Genomic DNA, 15,000 nt, shown 5'->3' on the forward strand with positions numbered 1-15,000 from the left:
ACAAAGAGGCAAAGAGACACATATAAAGAGGTAAAGAGGCAAAGAGGCAAAACGATAATGTGACAAAGAGGCAAAGAGACAAAGAGGCAAAGATACAGAATCAACGAGATAAAGAGGCAGAGATTTGACAAATAGATAATGAGGCAAAGAGACAAAGATGCAATGAGGCACAGAGATAATGAGGCAAAGAGACAAATATAATGAGACAAAGAGGCAAGACAGAGGCAGACAGACATACTTTCTCCAGGTTAAACTATAAAAACACACAATAAATATTTAAATGTTTTGTATTTCAAACTTTGTTAGACGATTTAAACTGAAATTACTGTTTGAATCAAAAACAATAATCATAGTTTAAGTTCTCATACAGAAAGTTATGACCATTGTTTGTTAATTTATTAAATATAACAAGACTGAGAAAAAAACAATACCAATGAAAAGCATGCCATTGGTGGTGTAAATAAGACATGATATAAACATATACACCTTTTAAAACGGTGTAAATAAGGCATTTTATATTAAACTTTTAGAGTGGTGTAAATAAGATATAATAATACCTATAATAAACCTTGACACAGCTGTAAATAAGACATTATAATAAGACATAATAATATAACTTAATAGACCTTGACACAGCTGTAAAGACATAATAAGAAATAATAAACATGGAGACAGCTGTAAATAAGACATAAGACATAACATAATAATAAGACATAAGACATAAACATTGAGACAGCTGTAAATAAGACATAATAATATAACTTAATAGATCTTGACACAGCTGCTCCTCCAGCCACCTCCTCATACTTCATATAATATAACTTAATAATAAGACATAATAACATAATAATATAACATAACGATAAGACATAAATAGACCTCGACACAGCTGCTCCTCCAGCCGCAGCACCTCCTCATACTTCAGGTACTCCTCCGCCCGGCTCCGGGTGCTCCGCCCGGCTCCGGGTGCTCCACGTGGGCGCAGCCGGCGGCGGAGACCCCGGCGCGGGGCGGGGCGCGGAGCGGAGCGGGGAGCGGGGCACGGAGCGGGGAGCGGGGCACGGTGCGGGGAGCGGGGCACGGAGCGGGGAGCGGGGCACGGTGCGGGGCACGGTGCAGGGCGCGGAGCGGGGAGCGGGGCACGGAGCGGGGCACGGTGCGGGGCACGGTGCGGGGCGCGGAGCGGGGAGCGGGGCACGGAGCGGGGCGCGGAGCGGGGCACGGTGCGGGGCGCGGAGCGGGGCACGGAGCGGGGCACGGTGCGGGGCGCGGAGCGGGGAGCGGGGCGCGGAGCGGGGCACGGTGCGGGGCGCGGAGCGGGGCACGGAGCGGGGCACGGTGCGGGGCGCGGAGCGGGGAGCGGGGCGCGGGGTGCGGAGCGGTGAGCGGGGCACGGAGTGGGGCACGGTGCGGGGCACGGAACGGGGAGCGGGGCACGGTGCGGGGCGCGGAGCGGGGAGCGGGGCACGGAGCGGGGCACGGTGCGGGGCGCGGAGCGGGGAGCGGGGCACGGAGCGGGGAGCGGGGCACGGTGCGGGGAGCGGGGCACGGAGCGGGGAGCGGGGAGCGGGGCACGGAGCGGGGCACGGTGCGGGGCGCGGAGCGGGGCACGGTGCGGGGCGCGGAGCGGGGAGCGGGGCACGGAGCGGGGCACGGTGCGGGGCACGGTGCGGGGCGCGGAGCGGGGAGCGGGGCACGGAGCGGGGCACGGTGCGGGGCGCGGGGAGCGGTGCGGGGCGCGGGGCACGGAGCGGGGCACGGTGCGGGGCGCGGAGCGGGGAGCGGGGCACGGAGCGGGGCACGGAACGGGGAGCGGGGCACGGTGCGGGGCACGGAGCGGGGCACGGTGCGGGGCGCGGAGCGGGGAGCGGGGCACGGTGCGGGGCGCGGAGCGGGGAGCGGGGCACGGTGCGGGGCACGGAACGGGGAGCGGGGCACGGTGCGGGGCGCGGAGCGGGGCACGGTGCGGGGCGCGGAGCGGGGCACGGAGCGGGGCACGGTGCGGGGCGCTGAGCGGGGAGCGGGGCGCGGAGCGGGGCACGGTGCGGGGCGCGGAGCGGGGAGCGGGGCACGGAGCACAGAGCGGGGCACGGGGCACGGGGCACAGAGCGGGGCACGGGGCACAGAGCGGGGCACGGAGCGGGGCACGGAGCACAGAGCGGGGCACGGAGCACGGAGCGGGGCACAGAGCGGGGCACGGGGCACGGAGCGGGGCACGGAGCGGAGCACGGGGCACGGAGCGGGGCACGGAGCGGGGCACGGGGCACGGAGCGGGGCACGGAGCACAGAGCGGGGCACGGAGCACGGAGCGGAGCACGGGGCACGGAGCGGAGCACGGAGCACAGAGCGGGGCACAGAGCACAGAGCACAGAGCGGGGCACGGAGCGGAGCACGGAGCACAGAGCGGGGCACGGTGCGGGGCGCGGAGCGGGGCTCGGAGCGGGGCACGGTGCGGGGCGCGGAGCGGGGAGCGGGGCGCGGAGCGGGGCACGGTGCGGGGCGCGGAGCGGGGAGCGGGGCACGGAGCACAGAGCGGGGCACGGGGCACGGGGCACAGAGCGGGGCACGGGGCACAGAGCGGGGCACGGAGCGGGGCACGGAGCACAGAGCGGGGCACGGAGCACGGAGCGGGGCACAGAGCGGGGCACGGGGCACGGAGCGGGGCACGGAGCGGAGCACGGGGCACGGAGCGGGGCACGGAGCACAGAGCGGGGCACAGAGCGGGGCACGGGGCGGGGCACGGGGCGGGGCACGGAGCACAGAGCGGGGCACGGAGCGGGGCACGGAGCGGGGAGCGGGGCACGGAGCGGGGCGCGGAGCGGGGCACGGTGCGGGGCGCGGAGCGGGGCACGGTGCGGGGCGCGGAGCGGGGAGCGGGGCGCGGAGCGGGGCACGGTGCGGGGCGCGGAGCGGGGCCCGGAGCGGGGCACGGTGCGGGGCGCGGAGCGGGGAGCGGGGAGCGGGGCGCGGGGTGCGGAGCGGTGAGCGGGGCACGGAGTGGGGCACGGTGCGGGGAGCGGGGCACGGTGCGGGGCGCGGAGCGGGGAGCGGGGCACGGAGCGGGGCACGGTGCGGGGCGCGGAGCGGGGAGCGGGGCACGGAGCGGGGAGCGGGGCACAGAGCGGGGCACAGAGCGGGGCACAGAGCGGGGCACGGAGCGGGGCACGGAGCGGAGCACGGGGCACGGAGCGGGGCACGGAGCGGGGCACGGGGCACGGAGCGGGGCACGGAGCACAGAGCGGGGCACGGAGCACGGAGCGGAGCACGGGGCACGGAGCGGAGCACGGAGCACAGAGCGGGGCACAGAGCACAGAGCACAGAGCGGGGCACGGAGCGGAGCACGGAGCACAGAGCGGGGCACGGTGCGGGGCGCGGAGCGGGGCACGGAGCGGGGCACGGTGCGGGGCGCGGAGCGGGGAGCGGGGCGCGGAGCGGGGCACGGGGCGGGGCGCGGAGCGGGGAGCGGGGCACGGAGCACAGAGCGGGGCACGGGGCACGGGGCACAGAGCGGGGCACGGGGCACAGAGCGGGGCACGGAGCGGGGCACGGAGCACAGAGCGGGGCACGGAGCACGGAGCGGGGCACAGAGCGGGGCACGGGGCACGGAGCGGGGCACGGAGCGGAGCACGGGGCACGGAGCGGGGCACGGAGCACAGAGCGGGGCACAGAGCGGGGCACGGGGCGGGGCATGGGGCGGGGCACGGAGCACAGAGCGGGGCACGGAGCGGGGCACGGAGCGGGGAGCGGGGCACGGAGCGGGGCGCGGAGCGGGGCACGGTGCGGGGCGCGGAGCGGGGCACGGTGCGGGGCGCGGAGCGGGGAGCGGGGCGCGGAGCGGGGCACGGTGCGGGGCGCGGAGCGGGGCACGGAGCGGGGCACGGTGCGGGGCGCGGAGCGGGGAGCGGGGAGCGGGGCGCGGGGAGCGGAGCGGTGAGCGGGGCACGGAGGGGGGCACGGTGCGGGGAGCGGGGCACGGTGCGGGGCGCGGGGCGGGGAGCGGGGCACGGAGCGGGGCACGGTGGGGGGCGCGGAGCGGGGAGCGGGGCACGGAGCGGGGAGCGGGGCACGGTGCGGGGAGCGGGGCACGGAGCGGGGAGCGGGGAGCGGGGCACGGAGCGGGGCACGGTGCGGGGCGCGGAGCGGGGCGCGGAGCGGGGCACGGTGCGGGGCGCGGAGCGGGGAGCGGGGCACGGAGCGGGGCACGGTGCGGGGCACGGTGCGGGGCGCGGAGCGGGGAGCGGGGCACGGAGCGGGGCACGGTGCGGGGCGCGGGGAGCGGGGCGCGGTGCGGGGCGCGGAGCGGGGCACGGAGCGGGGCACGGTGCGGGGCGCGGAGCGGGGAGCGGGGCACGGAGCGGGGCACGGAGCGGGGAGCGGGGCACGGTGCGGGGCACGGTGCGGGGCGCGGAGCGGGGAGCGGGGCACGGTGCGGGGCACGGTGCGGGGCGCGGAGCGGGGAGCGGGGCACGGAGCGGGGCACGGTGCGGGGCACGGAACGGGGAGCGGGGCACGGTGCGGGGCGCGGAGCGGGGCACGGAGCGGGGCACGGTGCGGGGCGCGGAGCGGGGCGCGGAGCGGGGCACGGTGCGGGGCGCGGAGCGGGGAGCGGGGCACGGAGCACAGAGCGGGGCACGGGGCACGGGGCACAGAGCGGGGCACGGGGCACAGAGCGGGGCACGGAGCGGGGCACGGAGCACAGAGCGGGGCACGGAGCACGGAGCGGGGCACAGAGCGGGGCACGGAGCGGGGCACGGAGCGGAGCACGGGGCACGGAGCGGGGCACGGGGCACGGAGCGGGGCACGGAGCACAGAGCGGGGCACGGAGCACGGAGCGGAGCACGGGGCACGGAGCGGAGCACGGAGCACAGAGCGGGGCACGGGGCACGGAGCGGAGCACGGAGCACAGAGCGGGGCACGGGGCACAGAGCGGGGCACAGAGCGGGGCACGGAGCGGGGCACGGAGCGGAGCACGGGGCACGGAGCGGGGCACGGAGCGGGGCACGGGGCACAGAGCGGGGCACGGAGCGGGGCACGGGGCACGGAGCGGGGCACGGAGCACAGAGCGGGGCACAGAGCGGGGCACGGGGCGGGGCACGGGGCGGGGCACGGAGCACAGAGCGGGGCACGGAGCGGGGCACGGGGCACGGAGCGGGGCACGGAGCACAGAGCGGGGCACGGAGCGGGGCACAGAGCGGGGCACGGGGCGGGGCACGGAGCACAGAGCGGGGCACGGAGCGGGGCACGGAGCGGGGCACGGAGCGGGGCACAGAGCGGGGCACGGAGCGGGGCACGGAGCGGAGCGGAGCTTGGAGCTGGCAGTCCTTAAATAAGGGCCAGAGTTGAAATAGAAACAGCAATAAGAGAGACACCTTCCCTGCTCTAAATAAAGATATAAAGTCTATTAGTCATTTTAAATGAATCTTTTGAAGTATTCTATCATATTAGTCATTTTAAAATCAATTTACAGTCATTTTAAATTCCTTTTAAGTAATTCTAAATGATCTTACATTCATTATAAATAAGTTTTTAGACATTTAAACTTAGTAATTTAAAATGAACTTAAAGTAATGTAAAATTAGTTTTGTCATTTTAAGTTCATTTAAAGACATTTTAAATTAACTAGTCATTTTTAATTAACAATATGTTTTGTCCTTTACAGATTCTAGTGGCTCATACATGAATACATATAGTTGTTAAAGTTCTGTATGTTATTCTTTATTACATAGTAACACCTTTGTTTACCTGGTGGGTTCAAACAGGAAGTAAACTAGTCAACAAAGATACACATCAACACAGGATGTAAATAAACTGCTTTCCTGTCTCTGGAAGCTGCTAATGTTAGCATGCCTAGCTAACTAGCTACAGTAGGGTTATAATCATAATAATAATGTACACTATTATACTACTTACTATAGTCAGTTAAACTAACCAGTAAACCATGTGACCATTTTCATATTTTGTATCTTTTGTGAACAGAAGAAATAAATCATGTTTTAGGATAATAAGAATAAATAAACTAAAAACACAAATTTCCTTTCACAGATTTTATAAAACAGAAAGAAAAGAAATAGTTGATTTTAATGTATATTTTCCAGACTGATACATTAAGTCCAAATCAATTGATTTAGTTTAAACAATCGGTTTGATCTTTTATTCCTGGTGCAACAGCTTCAATGTGTTTCAGTGTGTTTCAATGTGTTTCAATGTGCTTCAGTGTGTTTCAATGTGCTTCAATGTGCTTCAGTGTGTTTCAATGTGCTTCAATGTGTTTCAATGTGTTTCAAAGTGTTTCAATGTACTTCAATGTGCTTCAATGTGTTTCAATGTGCATCAATGTGCTTCAATGTGTTTCAAAGTGTTTCAATGTACTTCAATGTGTTTCAATGTGTTTCAATGTGCTTCAGTGTGTTTCAATGTGCTTCAATGTGCTTCAGTGTGTTTCAATGTGCTTCAATGTGTTTCAATGTGCTTCAATGTGTTTCAATGTACTTCAGTGTGTTTCAATGTGCTTCAATGTGTTTTAATGTGCTTCAATGTGTTTCAATGTGTTTCAGTGTGTTTCAATGTGTTTCAATGTACTTCAATGTGTTTCAATGTGCTTCAATGTGCTTCAGTGTGTTTCAATGTGCATCAATGTGTTTCAATGTGCATCAATGTGTTTCAATGTGCTTCAGTGTGTTTCAATGTGCATCAATGTGTTTCAATGTGCTTCAGTGTGTTTCAATGTGCATCAATGTGTTTCAATGTGCTTCAGTGTGTCTCAATGTGCATCAATGTGTTTCAATGTGCATCAATGTGTTTCAATGTGCTTCAGTGTGTTTCAATGTGCATCAATGTGTTTCAATGTGCTTCAGTGTGTTACAATGTGCATCAATGTGTTTCAATGTGCTTCAATGTGTTTCAATGTGCTTCAGTGTGTTTCAATGTGCATCAATGTGTTTCAATGTGCTTCAGTGTGTTTCAATGTGCATCAATGTGTTACAATGTGCATCAATGTGTTTCAATGTGCTTCAATGTGTTTCAATGTGCTTCAGTGTGTTTCAATATGCATCAATGTGTTTCAATGTGCTTCAGTGTGTTACAATGTGCATCAATGTGTTACAATGTGTTACAATGTGCTTCAGTGTGTTTCAATGTGTTTCAATGTGCTTCAGTGTGTTTCAATGTGTTTCAATGTGCTTCAGTGTGTTACAATGTGTTTCAATGTGCTTCAGTGTGTTTCAATGTGCATCAATGTGTTTCAATGTGCTTCAGTGTGTTTCAATGTGCATCAGTGTGTTACAATGTGCTTCAGTGTGTTTCAATGTGTTTCAATGTGCTTCAGTGTGTTACAATGTGTTACAATGTGCTTCAGTGTGTTACAATGTGTTACAATGTGCTTCGCTGCTGTCATCAAACTGTATTCAAGTCCACAAACACAAAGTCAATTCTTTTGTTCCTTCTGCAGCAGCTGATTCAATGGTTCCCTCGTACGAGGTCACATGATGCTTCACTATCAGCTCTGCAGGTAGAAACTTACCCACCCTGATTCATTAACTAAATAAACCCAGAGTCTTTGTTCTGTACAGGCAGGAGGTCAAAGGTCATCAGGATGAGATGACCCTTGACCTTTTCGTAACCATCCAGTCTGTCGACTTCTGTGATCGTCATCTGTTCAACGTCTCATCAAACCTGAGGGAAGAAAGGCAGATCTTCAGTCAGTAGAACTACAGTAGAGTAACAATAACAATAGAACTACAATAGAGTATCAATAGAACTACAATAGAGTAACAGTAGAACTACAGTAGAGTATCAATATAACTACAGTAGAGTAACAATAGAACTACAGTAGAGTAACAATATAACTACAGTAGAGTAACAATAGTACTACAGTAGAGTAACAATAGAACTACAGTAGAGTAACAGTCGAACTACAATAAAGTGACAATATAACTACAATAGAGTAACAATAGAACTACAATAGAGTAACAATATAACTACAATAGAGTAACAATAGAACTACAATAGAGTAGCAATATAACTACAATAGAGTAACAATAGAACTACAATAGAGTAACAATATAACTACAATAGAGTAACAATAGAACTACAATAGAGTAGCAATATAACTACAATATAGTAACAATAGTACTACAGTAGAGTATCAATAGAACTACAGTAGAGTAACAATAACAATAGAACTACAATAGAGTAACAATAGAACTACAGTAGAGTATCAATAGAACTACAGTAGAGTATCAATATAACTACAGTATAGTAACAATAGTACTACAGTAGAGTATCAATAGAACTACAGTGGAGTAACAATAGAACTACAGTAGAGTAACAATATAACTACAGTAGAGTAACAATATAACTACAATAGAGTAACAATAGAACTACAATAGAGTATCAATATAACTACAGTAGAGTAACAATATAACTACAGTAGAGTATAAATATAACTACAGTAGAGTAACAATATAACTACAGTAGAGTATCAATATAACTACAGTAGAGTAACAATAGAACTACAGTAGAGTATAAATAGAACCACAGTAGAGTAACAATAGAAGTACAGTAGAGTAACAATAGAACTACAGTAGAGTATAAATATAACTACAGTAGAGTAACAATAGAACTACAGTAGAGTAACAATAGAACTACAGTAGAGTAACAATAGAACTACAGTAGAGTAACAATAGAACTACAGTAGAGTAACAATAGAACTACAGTAGAGTAACAATATAACTACAGTAGAGCAACAATAGAACTACAGTAGAGTATAAATATAACTACAGTAGAGCAACAATAGAACTACAGTAGAGTATAAATATAACTACAGTAGAGTAACAATAGAACTACAGTAGAGTAATAGAACTACAGTAGAGCAACAATAGAACTACAGTAGAGTATAAATATAACTACAGTAGAGTAACAATAGAACTACAGTAGAGTAACAATAGAACTACAGTAGAGTAACAATAGAACTACAGTAGAGTATAAATAGAACTACAGTAGAGTAACAATAGAACTACAGTAGAGTAACAATAGAACTACAGTAGAGTAACAATAGAAGTACAGTAGAGTAACAATATAACTACAATAGAGTAACAATAGAACTACAGTAGAGTAACAATAGAACTACAGTAGAGTAACAATATAACCACAGTAGAGTAACAATAGAACTACAGTAGAGTAACAATAGAACCACAGTAGAGTAACAATAGAACTACAGTAGAGTAACAATAGAACTACAATAGAGTCCTTACTGCCGTACTACGTCTGGGATCTGCAATGTTGCCGTCGGGATGATCTGAGACAACTCATGAAGACTCCTGATGAACCGGATCTTAGTGCTGAACTTCTCACTGGGGGGGGGGGAGAGAGGGAGGGGGGGATGATGTTGTTGGTGATGTTATTGATGATGATGTTATTGATGTTGTTATTGTTAATGATGTTATTGTTGATGATGTTATTGATGATGATGTAGATGTTATTGATGATGATGTTATTGATGTTGTTATTGATGATGATGTTATTGGTGATGTTATTGATGTTGTTATTGATGATGATATTGATGTTGTTATTGTTAATGATGTTATTGATGATGATGTAGATGTTATTGATGTTATTGATGATGATGTTATTGATGTTGTTATTGATGATGTTATTGATGTTGTTATTGATGATGATGTTATTGTTGATGATGTAGATGTTATTGATGTTATTGATGATGTTATTGATGTTGTTATTGTTAATGATGTTATTGATGATGATGTAGATGTTATTGATGATGATGTTATTGATGTTGTTATTGATGATGTTATTGATGTTGTTATTGATGATGTTATTGATGTTGTTATTGATGATGTTATTGTTGATGATGTAGATGTTATTGATGTTGTTATTGTTAATGATGTTATTGATGATGATGTAGATGTTATTGATGTTATTGATGATGATGTTATTGATGTTGTTATTGATGATGATGTTATTGGTGATGTTATTGATATTGTTATTGATGATGATATTGATGTTGTTATTGTTAATGATGTTATTGATGATGATGTAGATGTTATTGATGTTATTGATGATGATGTTATTGATGTTGTTATTGATGATGTTATTGATGTTGTTATTGATGATGATGTTATTGTTGATGATGTAGATGTTATTGATGTTATTGATGATGTTATTGATGTTGTTATTGATGTTGTTATTGTTAATGATGTTATTGATGATGATGTAGATGTTATTGATGTTATTGATGATGATGTTATTGATGTTGTTATTGATGATGTTATTGATGTTGTTATTGATGATGTTATTGATGTTGTTATTGTTAATGATGTTATTGTTGATGATGTAGATGTTATTGATGTTGTTATTGTTAATGATGTTATTGATGATGATGTAGATGTTATTGATGTTATTGATGATGATGTTATTGATGTTGTTATTGATGATGATGTTATTGGTGATGTTATTGATGTTGTTATTGATGATGTTATTTGTGTTGTTATTGTTAATGATGTTATTGTTGATGATGTTGATGTTATTGATGTTGTTATTGTTAATGATGTTATTGATGATGATGTAGATGTTATTGATGTTGTTATTGATGATGATGTTATTGTTGGTGATGTTATTGATGTTGTTATTGATGTTGATGTTATTGGTGTTGTTATTGTTAATGATGTTATTGATGATGATGTAGATGTTATTGATGTTATTGATGATGATGTTATTGATGTTGTTATTGATGATGATGTTATTGATGTTGTTATTGATGATGATGTTATTGTTGGTGATGTTATTGATGTTGTTATTGATGATGTTATTGGTGTTGTTATTGTTTATGATGTTATTGTTGATGATGTAGATGTTATTGATGTTGTTATTGATGATGATGTTGATGTTATTGATGATGATGTTATTGATGATGATGTTATTGATGTTGATGTTATTGATGATGTTGTTATTGATGATGATGTTATTGATGATGATGTTATTGATGATGATGTTATTGTTGATGATGTTATTGATGATGATGTTATTGATGTTGTTATTGATGATGATGTTATTGTTGGTGATGTTATTGATGTTGTTATTGATGATGTTATTGGTGTTGTTATTGTTTATGATGTTATTGTTGATGATGTAGATGTTATTGATGTTGTTATTGATGATGATGTTGATGTTATTGATGATGATGTTATTGATGATGATGTTATTGATGTTGATGTTATTGATGATGATGTTATTGATGATGATGTTATTGATGATGATGTTATTGTTGATGATGTTATTGATGATGATGTTATTGATGATGATGTTATTGATGTTGTTATTGATGATGTTATTGATGATGATGTTATTGATGTTGTTATTGATGATGATGTTATTGATGATGATGTTATTGATGATGATGTTATTGATGATGATGTTATTGATGTTGTTATTGATGATGTTATTGATGATGATGTTATTGATGTTGTTATTGATGATGATGTTATTGATGATGATGTTATTGATGTTGTTATTGATGATGTTATTGATGATGATGTTATTGATGATGTTATTGATGTAGATGTTATTGGTGTTGTTATTGTTGATGATGTTGATGTTATTGATGATGATGTTATTGATGATGATGTTATTGATGTTGTTATTGATGATGATGTTATTGATGATGTTATTGATGATGATGTTATTGATGATGATGTTATTGGTGTTGTTATTGTTGATGATGTTGATGTTATTGATGATGATGTTATTGATGTTGTTATTGATGATGCTGTTGCAGACCTGATGAAGGGTTTGATCACAGTGAGCAGGGCTTTGATGGACCAGGCCGGATGGACGACCAGCAGCCCCTTGAGGTCCTTCTTCAGCCTGCACACACAGAAAGGTGATTAAAGAAGCTCCACCCCACAGGGCGGTTCCAGCGGGGGAAACCAGCGTACCTCCTGTCGATGGAAGCGTAGCACCGGTGGAGCCACTTCATGGAGGGCAGCTTGTTTCTGGGAGCCACGGCACAAAAGCAGACCAGCAGGTAGTTCTCTGAAACCATCAGGTCCAGGGTCCCCACAATGTACCTGGCACACACACACACACACACACACACACACAGTCGGAAACAGAGACAACAACCACTTCCTGATTGGTCCGATCACGTGACCTGTTGCTCGTTCATCATTGGTTAATCCACCATGAACTGGCGGGACTCGCTTTGACCTTGTAGTCTGCGCTGACCTTGCTGGCCTCGTCTTTGCTCTCATGAAGCAGGAGGCTGTTATCCCGTTTCCTGTTTACCCACCGTGGTCATGTGATACGCTATCAGGTGTGCTGGACTCTCACCTGAACAGGTTGTCCATGACGTACTCGTAGTTCTCCACCGTGTTCTCCGGCAGGTAGCAGGCGGTGAACAGGACGACGGCGTTCATCTCGTCTCCATAGTAACCTGACAGCCAATCGGATGCAAAGGGAGGAGTCACATAGGATGTTACAGTACTAGATGTGGACAGGTGTGTTACAGGTGTGTGACCTCTGACCTCCATGTGACAGGACCTGCAGGTACGGTTCCAGGACGCTCATGTTGACTTGGAATTCATGTCCAGAGAAGAAGAACGTCCTCCAGCGGCGCCCTCTGGTGTCCACCTGGTCCAGATCCATCAGACCCTCGTTCTGCTCCAACGGGCTCCTGGCCACGCCCCCAGCCCTCGCCATCCGGGGGAGGTCATCTGTTCAGAGAGAGGTCAGGGGGAGGTCATCTGTTCAGAGAGAGGTCAGGGGGAGGTCATCTGTTCAAAGTGAGAGGTCATTTGTTCAGAGAGAGGTCAGGGGGAGGTCATCTGTTCAAAGTGAGAGGTCATCTGTTCAGAGAGAGGTCAGGGGTCAGGGGGAGGTCATTTGTTCAGAGAGAGGTCAGGGGTCAGGGGGAGGTCATCTGTTCAGAGAGAGGTCATCTGTTCAGAGAGAGGTCAGGGGTCAGGTAGCGTAGGTCGTCAGTCTCACCCTCCCACTCCAGCTCGTGGACGCCGTCCGGCAGCGTGCCGGTCTCGCTGCCGGACGGCGTCTCCAGGGCCTCCAGGTTGATGTCGAGGGACGGCGTCTCCTCGGGCGTCGCCGACAGCGCGGCGGCGGAGAAGCCGTCGTGAGAGTCTCTGCGGCTCAGAGTGAGGCTGAGGGACGGGGCCACCAGCCGCTTCTTAGCCCCGCCCTCAATGGTCCCCGATAGGGCGAGGCTGCTGGGCGGAGCTGAGGGGAGAGGTAGGGGGCGGGGCCAAACCGTCTGTAAATATGCATGTTCCCGTTTCTCATTTCCTGTTTATTCTTCATCGTTGGGATTCAAAGTGGTCACCTGGCTGCTCGTCTGCGTCCGCGTCCTCTGGACTCCCACAATCCTCTGGGAGAGGCCTGGAGTACACAGCGGCCTTAAAGGTTATTCTACACATCTCCTCGATAGAGAGATATTTTATGATTTAATGAGATACGTGTAGTATGTTCTGACCGGGGGAAGCCGTCATCCTGCCACTCCTCCCTCAGCTCCATGTCCTGGATGTTGTGGGGGGCCGAGGCCCCGTCAGGAGCCCTGCAGGACCAGAACCAGGTTTACAGTTAATGACTGGAACTGTTAAACGGTACAAGCAGGTAAACAAACAGGTAAACACGCAGGTAAACACACAGGTAAACACGCAGGTAAACACACAGGTGAACAAACATGTAAACAAGCAGGTGAACACCACACAGGTAAACACACAGGTAAACACACAGGTAAACACCACACAGGTAAACACACAGGTGAACAAACATGTAAACAAGCAGGTAAACACGCAGGTAAACACGCAGGTAAACAAACATGTAAACAAGCAGGTGAACAAACATGTAAACAAGCAGGTAAACAAGCAGGTAAACAAACATGTAAACAAGCAGGTAAACACGCAGGTAAACACGCAGGTAAACAAACATGTAAACAAGCAGGTGAACAAACATGTAAACAAGCAGGTAAACAAGCAGGTAAACAAACATGTAAACAAGCAGGTAAACAAGCAGGTGAACAAACATGTAAACAAGCAGGTAAACAAGCAGGTAAACAAACATGTAAACAAGCAGGTAAACAAGCAGGTAAACAAACATGTAAACAAGCAGGTAAACAAGCAGGTGAACAAACATGTAAACAAGCAGGTAAACAAGCAGGTAAACAAACATGTAAACAAGCAGGTAAACAAGCAGGTGAACACAACACAGGTAAACACCACACAGGTAAACAAACAGGTAAACACGCAAGTAAACAAACAGGTAAACACGCAGGTGAACACGCAGGTAAACAAACAGGTAAACACGCAGGTGAACACGCAGGTAAACACCACACAGGTAAACAAGCAAGTGAACAAGCAGTAAAACAAACAGGTAAACACGCAGGTGAACACGCAGGTAAACACGCAGGTAAACACCACACAGGTAAACAAACAGGTAAACACCACACAGGTAAACAAGCAAGTAAACACGCAGGTGAACAAGCAGGTAAACACACAGGTAAACACAACACAGGTAAACAAACAGGTAAACATGCAGGTAAACAAGCATGTAAACAAACAGGTGAACAAACAGGTAAACATACAGGTAAACAAGCATGTAAACAAACAGGTAAACAAGCAGGTGAACAAGCAGGTTTACAGTTAATGACTAACTTACAAAGAGGTGAACAAACAGGGAAACAGGTGTGACACACACACACACACACACACACACTATCAATTTAAGCTTCTTCCTGGTTTTGTTGTTGAACAGAAGGATGCCGTCAGGTGACTCTAACCTGTCACCTGTGGGCAGGTGAACATGCCGTCTGGATCCAGGGAGCAGCTTGCCGTTAAAACCTAAATCAGATGTGACTGAACGAACCTGCCCGATTGCTCAGAGACACACCTGAGCAGGTGAGGAGGGGTGGGGCTCTATTGTTCCTCTGTTTGTTGTTACTGAAGCAGAGGGCAGTTTGATCTGACACGCCCACCCTGC

The 15,000-nt window shown here is 50.3% G+C and overlaps 2 protein-coding genes and 1 long non-coding RNA gene across 6 annotated transcripts in view; 1 reads left to right on the forward strand and 2 right to left on the reverse strand.

Moving 5' to 3' along the window:
* Nucleotides 1-15,000, reverse strand: part of pnp4b (purine nucleoside phosphorylase 4b) — a 392,972-nt gene that overhangs the window by 124,726 nt on the left and 253,246 nt on the right. The window lies entirely within an intron of this gene.
* The window catches only part of bnipl (BCL2 interacting protein like), a 10,716-nt gene continuing 2,999 nt past the window's right edge, over nt 7,284-15,000 (reverse strand). The window contains exons 1-10 of one of the 3 annotated variants that reach the window (XM_034554019.1): nt 14,801-15,000; nt 13,496-13,576; nt 13,346-13,401; nt 13,000-13,242; nt 12,537-12,725; nt 12,343-12,445; nt 11,949-12,080; nt 11,791-11,877; nt 9,252-9,350; nt 7,284-7,671 (exon numbers count right to left, since the gene is read on the reverse strand). The exon at nt 14,801-15,000 is cut by the window's right edge and continues 139 nt beyond it. In XM_034554019.1, coding sequence (XP_034409910.1) covers nt 7,647-7,671; nt 9,252-9,350; nt 11,791-11,877; nt 11,949-12,080; nt 12,343-12,445; nt 12,537-12,725; nt 13,000-13,242; nt 13,346-13,401; nt 13,496-13,536 — 975 coding nt within the window. In that variant the 5' untranslated portion in view covers nt 13,537-13,576; nt 14,801-15,000 and the 3' untranslated portion in view covers nt 7,284-7,646. The remainder of the gene's footprint in view (nt 7,672-9,251; nt 9,351-11,790; nt 11,878-11,948; nt 12,081-12,342; nt 12,446-12,536; nt 12,726-12,999; nt 13,243-13,345; nt 13,402-13,495; nt 13,577-14,800) is intronic. The other 2 variants (XM_034554018.1, XM_034554017.1) reach the window with 2 other exon arrangements.
* Nucleotides 12,673-12,949, forward strand: LOC117745593. The gene is made up of 3 exons (XR_004611247.1): nt 12,673-12,720; nt 12,751-12,820; nt 12,909-12,949. It is a non-coding gene; the product is annotated as an uncharacterized LOC117745593 (long non-coding RNA).

This window comes from Cyclopterus lumpus, chromosome 16 (genome assembly GCF_009769545.1).
Source record: "Cyclopterus lumpus isolate fCycLum1 chromosome 16, fCycLum1.pri, whole genome shotgun sequence".
Lineage (NCBI taxonomy): Eukaryota > Metazoa > Chordata > Actinopteri > Perciformes > Cyclopteridae > Cyclopterus > Cyclopterus lumpus.